The 6499-nt window shown below is 37.6% G+C and overlaps 1 protein-coding gene across 4 annotated transcripts; it reads left to right on the plus strand.

Moving 5' to 3' along the window:
- Positions 1–1729: 1729 nt before the first annotated feature.
- On the plus strand, positions 1730–4502 carry LOC104819044 (scarecrow-like transcription factor PAT1). 4 transcript variants are annotated; one of them, XM_010548917.2, is made up of 4 exons: positions 1730–1906; positions 2559–2595; positions 2683–3755; positions 3836–4502. In XM_010548917.2, the coding sequence occupies exons 2-4, from the start codon at positions 2581–2583 to the stop codon at positions 4284–4286; spliced, it is 1539 nt and encodes a 512-aa protein (XP_010547219.1). In that variant the 5' UTR covers positions 1730–1906; positions 2559–2580; the 3' UTR covers positions 4287–4502. The 4 variants fall into 4 exon arrangements, with proteins under 4 accessions (XP_010547219.1, XP_010547221.1, XP_010547220.1 ...); XM_010548918.1 differs by lacking the exon at positions 1730–1906 and adding an exon at positions 1924–2186; XM_010548919.2 differs by lacking the exon at positions 2559–2595 and having other exon boundaries at positions 1731–1906.
- The last annotated feature ends 1997 nt before the right edge of the window (positions 4503–6499 follow it).

Raw genomic sequence — 6499 nt, forward strand, 5'->3', positions numbered from 1 at the left:
TCAATCTATTATCCCTTTATCTTACTTTACCTCCTTAATCAGTGAGATTAGACAATGATTAGATGCGTGGAGTGTCCTTCCTTGTTAATCGAGGGTTATCCCAACAATCAATCAAATTAATTAAATATCGAATCATTATTATTATTTTTGTTCTTATGCATTTTGTTATTTGTTCTTATATATTGCACGCTTTAATAATCACATGTTCCCTCTTCCATCATCCTTAATCTTTATTTTTGGACAGATACCCTTTTGATGTTAAGACAAATGTAAACAATATAAATTATTACAATTTTACAACATAAGTATAAGAATTTTATTTTATTAAGCCTACTAGGACTCGGAATTTGAGTTGGATCTCTATGTTTTCAATTCAATCAACCTTTAAATTTAAATTTTTATTTTTCAAAGAATATTTTGCTCGATTTTTATATGATTTCGAGTCTCTTTTTTATTCGGTTTTTATTATATATATATTGCAAAAAAAAATGTTCGTATTCTTTCAGTTCTTTTAGTTTTTTTACATTCCCAATCGAATTTGTGAGAAACAATATGTTTGCAATTTTTTATATGTACACATACATTGACATGTATGGATGTATGTGTGTGTATATATATTTATATCTTTCTTGTTCATAAAACGACAAAAAATGACATATATGTGCATACATTTCGTGAAAGTGATGGATTATGACGGGAGGGTTTGTAGGGCCATAAAGATTAAAGACAGAGCACTCACTTTATTTTCTTAATTCTTTATTATATAATTTTATTTTATTTTTAAAAAAAGAATGATAGGAAAGAAAAGAGAATATCATTGAAACAAAATAAATAAATAAATAAATAGGAAATGAAGGGAGACAGGAAGAAAGCGGATTCAATGGAGCATCTTATGCTCCTAATTCCGACGTTTATTTTGGCATCCACATTATTCCATTTCCTTATCGATTTATAATATTTATTTTTGCGAAAGAAACAGCTGATAATCATTTTCCGTTCAATGACGCTTAAAACCTCAGGTTTCGTGTTTAATTACGGGAGATGCCACTTCCAACACGCGTGAAAATAGACCAAAATAACCTCGTTCGAATAGTTAGAATATCAGGAGATGAATTTACATTTTTATCCTTGTGTTATCTGATTCCTTATGTTTCTTGACTTTGAGATATGTATGTATGTATGTATGTATGTATGTATGTATGTATGTATGTATGTGTGTATATATATTTAGTCTCCGATGGTTACGTCTCTTCAATATCGTCGAAGAGCCAAAGTCGCTTTGAGTTGTCTTCTTACTATTTACTCTGACCATTAGTTTGAATATTTGGGCAAAGAACAAAAGAGATGCGTTTGATGGGTCTTGTGAAGTCAACCTTCTTCTCTCTCAATTCAATTTGATACAAACGAGCTATTGATTTCGTCAAATAAATTAAATATTTGATTATATTATTATGATATCTATTTATAGATGAAATTTCAAAGCATGGACTGAGGGTTTTTGTATTCACATTCATACACGGCGTGTTTCCAAAACAACACATCCTTAGCCTCATTTTGTACATTTGGTTTCTAAATCTTGAACATGAATCATGTTGAAATTATATTCCTTTTTTAAAAAAAAAAAATTATTGGGAGAAATATGTAGTCGCGGTCGTATTTAATGGCTTGTAATTGAACCGTAGACGAAGAAACTCATATGACACCTCAGTGGTAGAATCGTAATTTACACGGGGATGGGTTCTCTCTGATAAAAATCCCCCTTTTCTTTTACTTATCTTTCGAACAACTCGCATGTGGCTTGTCCCCGACAACACTCATCTCATCTCTCTCTCTCTCTCTCTCGTTTGCTTGTCTGATTCCCATGGAGCTTCAGTAAGATTTTCAAGTTCTTATCTCACAAATTCAGGTGGGTGTATCCTCAAAATTGGATTTTTATGCCAAGAAACGCTCTCTGCATCTTAATCTTTCATGTCCTCTGTTCTATTTCATCATCCCCAGCTGTCTCTGCTTCAAATGATATTTTACCAATATGATCAATGATTTACGATAAATTCCATACCTAAGTCGGGCGTTTTTTTTGCTTTAACCTTTCATGTAAAATCCCTGTTTCTGAGCACTCGTGAAATGAATTCTCGTACCCAAATCTGGAATTTTCAGAAACCGAACTGAAGCGAATCAGTTTCTTGGTCTGTCGTGTTCTTGATCTAAACTTCTTTTTTTTTGCGTCAAGTAATGTTTTTTTCTTCTGAATTTTGCTCCTACTCTGTGTTTTCTCTCCCAAAAGAAAACGGTAGGCAGAGCTCTAAGAACAGTAACTTCCTAGGGTTCTTCGTGTTCTGTATATATGTTTACTATCTCGTATAATTCAAGATTTTTTTTTTCGTTTCCCCTAAATTCCTCAAAATTAGCAGTAGATTCTGGGTCTCTCTTTGATTTTTGATGTGGGCTTGCGAATTTTGTATTAGACCGTTCAGATTTAAACCTAATACTGTGATCAGACTCTTCCAATTCACGGACATGTACTTAAAACTCACTAACCTCTTCTGTTTGCTCTGCAGATTTGTTCCTTGTCAGTAGAGTATGCTCTTAGATAATGTCGGTTTGGTGATTCAGCGACGCTTGCTGTTGTTTTGGCTTCTGGGTAAAGATCAAAACTAAGTTGCCAAGGTTCTGCGATTTCAGGGACCGGATATGTCAGACATGTCGGCGTTTCAGACATTCGATAACCAGTTTAACTTCAGTTCTACCGCAAAGCTTAGGCACTTACCAGTTCAGAATCCCCATAAACGGTATTGCACGCTCGAATCGTCGACGAGCAGCTTGGCCGGGATCAATCCTTCCGTTTACGATCCCTTTTCATCCAAGTCTTTACAGAACAACTCTCCGGATCATGGCTCTTCTTCGCTGAGCGGTTCTTGCGTGACGGATGATGTCAATGACTTGAGGCACAAGTTAAAGGAGCTCGAGACGGCGATGCTGGGGCCCGACTCCGAGGTTTTTGATTGCTTGGACTCCACGGAATCTACGACTGCTTGCCAAGACATTGACAGTTGGAGGACGACATTTCAGGCGATCTCAAGACGGGATCTAAGGACAGTGCTTGTGTCTTGCGCAAAGGCAGTTTCGGATAATGACCTTTTGATGGCTCAGTGGATGATAGACGAGCTCCGTCTGATGGTTTCGGTTTCTGGTGAGCCGATCCAACGGTTGGGAGCTTACCTGCTAGAGGGGCTCGTAGCTCGGCTATCCTCCTCGGGTAGTTCTATATACAAGTCCCTTAACCGATGCCCCGAACCCGCAAGCACGGATCTTCTTTCATATATGCACATTCTCTATGAGGTTTGCCCTTATTTCAAGTTCGGGTACATGTCAGCGAATGGAGCCATTGCTGAAGCCATGAAGGAGGAAAACCGAGTCCATATCGTCGATTTCCAGATCGGGCAGGGAAGCCAGTGGGTGACTCTGATCCAAGCTTTCGCGGCTAGGCCCGGCGGTCCACCACGGATACGCATAACGGGTATCGACGATATCACGTCGGCATATGCTCGTGGAGGCAGCCTGAGTATTGTCGGCAACAGGCTTGCCAAGTTGGCAGGTCAGTTCAAGGTGCCTTTCGAGTTCAACGCGGTATCGGTGTCGGGATCCGAGGTCAAACCCGAGAATCTCGGCATCCGACCTGGCGAAGCTCTTGCAGTGAACTTCGCCTTCGTGCTTCACCACATGCCTGATGAGAGCGTCAGCACTGAGAATCACAGGTAAAGGTCTAAACTTTCATTACCCTTTAAGCTCGAAACCAACTCATCTAAACATCACTGAGGTGATAAACAATCAACAGGGACCGGTTACTGAGAATGGTGAAGGGCCTATCTCCCAAGGTAGTGACACTGGTGGAGCAAGAATCGAACACGAATACAGCCGCTTTCTTCCCGAGGTTCATCGAGACAATGAACTACTATACCGCCATGTTCGAGTCCATAGACGTTACGCTCCCACGGGACCACAAGCAGAGGATCAACGTGGAGCAGCATTGCCTGGCTAGGGACGTGGTGAACATCGTGGCCTGCGAGGGGACAGAGCGGGTCGAGCGGCACGAGCTACTCGGGAAATGGAGATCGCGGTTCGAGATGGCGGGCTTCGATCCATACCCTCTGAGCTCGCTGGTGAATTCCACCATTGAAGGCCTGCTCAAGAACTATTCCGACAAGTACCGGCTCGAGGAGAGGGAAGGAGTGTTGTATCTAGGTTGGAAAAACCGCGACCTGGTCGTGTCCTGTGCCTGGAAATGAGACCGAAGCTTCGGTCGGAAATACTTTGTGTTGGAAGCTCGTTTCTCGGCTACTAGCTTCTTCTTCTTCAGTTCTGGCAGTTGCAAGCAAATAAGTGTTTCATATATGCACTGATTTGATCGGATTAGAAATGTGGTGTCTCAATTGCAAGTTTTATATAGTTATGGGTCGGTATACGAGAGATGGAAATGTTTGGGGTTTATTTTGCCTTGTTTACTCCAATATTTCAATTTTCAAGGTCCGAACAGAAAATCTGACCGTTGCGATGAATGACCAAACCATAATTTGAGAGAAAAAGTCAGTTCTCTTCTCTCTTTAATTTTGTCTAAATGTTAATCATACATTTTTAAAAAAATTACAACTGATTTTGTTTCTAATATTTTCAAAATTCATATGATCTTATTGCTACATTTTTATTATCCCAAATTTTAATAGGAGAGAAAAGAAACGAGTCAGATAGATTTTATGAATTAAAAATAAGATAATTATTAAAATTTAAAATATGTTTTACATGACATATTTTTTTATTAAATATGAAAATATAAATTTTTGTTCTTAAAACTTTCTAGGGATTAATTTTTCGAGGAAAATATTGGAAATTGGGTTTCATGTTGGGGTTTATCCCACAAAAAAAAAACCTTAAACTTGTTAAAATGTTTCATATAAAACCATAAACTTGTAATCTCTTACCAAAAATCCTGAATTTGGTAAAAACTTTCACAAAAATTACAAACTTACCATTTTCTTCCATATAAAACCTTTAATTTGTTTGACCAAAAATTTGCTTACGTAATATGACAGATTGCTGATAATTGATATGTCGTTAACTGAATTGTCACGTCAGTGCCATGTCATCATTTTGGTGAAATATATATACATATATATTTGTATATATATTAAGTTTGTAATTTAAAATTTTAAATATACAAATATATATACATATACCTATATTCATACATACATATATATTTTTTTTTTATCAAATATATATATATGTATATATATATATTGGTATATATATATTAAGTTTGTAATTTAAATTTTAAAATATACAAATATTTTAATCAAATATATAAATTTACATATATATAAATATATTTAATTTTAAATCAAACATATAAATTTACATATATATTTGTATATATATATTTTTTTACCAAATATTTTAATTTTTAAAATGATAACGTGACGTTGACGTGACAACTCGGTCAACGCCATTTCAGTAATCTATCGTGTCACGTCAACAAAATTTTTGGTCAAACAAGTCAAATGTTTTATATAGAAGAAAATGTTAAGTTTGTAGTTTTTGTAAAAGTTTTTACCAAATTCAGAGTTTTTGGTAGGAGATTACAAATTTAGGATTTTATATGGAGCATTTTAACAACTTTAAAATTTTTTATGGGATTAACCTTCCTATTGGGTTGTAAATATAATTATTAACAAATATAGGGGTGCTTCCACAATAATCTGGAAGATTTTTTAACGCGTTTAAACAGATTGATGAAAGCCGCCTTGATCTACTTGAGTCCACTTCGTTTTCTCCCCGATTAAACCCTAATTTCTGGATTTTTCGATCAAAGTATCTTCGATTCCAGAATTTGAAGTCGGAATTTTCTGCTTCTAGATGCTTCTATGACCTGGTCATCCTCCGCGGCAGATATCTTCTCCGTCGCCGTCGTCGTGCCCGGACGACGCCATCCGAACGACCACTGGAAGTTCTTCATCGGCAATCACACAGTACAACCCTAGGCAGTGACCTAGGGATACGTACGTTGCAGCGATCGAGAAGATGATCATCGAGCGCGATTACTTTCCGGACATATCGAAGCTTAGGGGCAGGCTCGATTGGATCCAGGCGGTGAAAACCGGCGACACATTTCAAATCCGAGATGCGCAGTTGTAGATTATTTGAAGGGCGTGGGAAGCAGGTAAATTGGAGCAACACCTGGTGGGGGCACTCCGGAGAGCGTGAGGAGCGTCTCGAGGTCAGGAGCATGGTTCATAATTCAAGGTCGCCTTCTGTAAGAGATAGTCCTAACCAGCCATGGTAATGTGCTTTGTATGCGGTTGAAACGCTTCTTCTGAAATGTTGTCATGCTCGAAATTTTGAACACTCGATCTGTGAGTCGGGTATTTACGATACGGATACCCGTTTGTTTGCGGGACAAGTGCGAATGTAGGGACGATGAAAGCCCGATCTTTTAGAATTGGAT

This window comes from Tarenaya hassleriana, unplaced genomic scaffold (genome assembly GCF_000463585.1).
Source record: "Tarenaya hassleriana unplaced genomic scaffold, ASM46358v1 Cleome3, whole genome shotgun sequence".
Taxonomy (NCBI): Eukaryota; Viridiplantae; Streptophyta; class Magnoliopsida; order Brassicales; family Cleomaceae; genus Tarenaya; species Tarenaya hassleriana.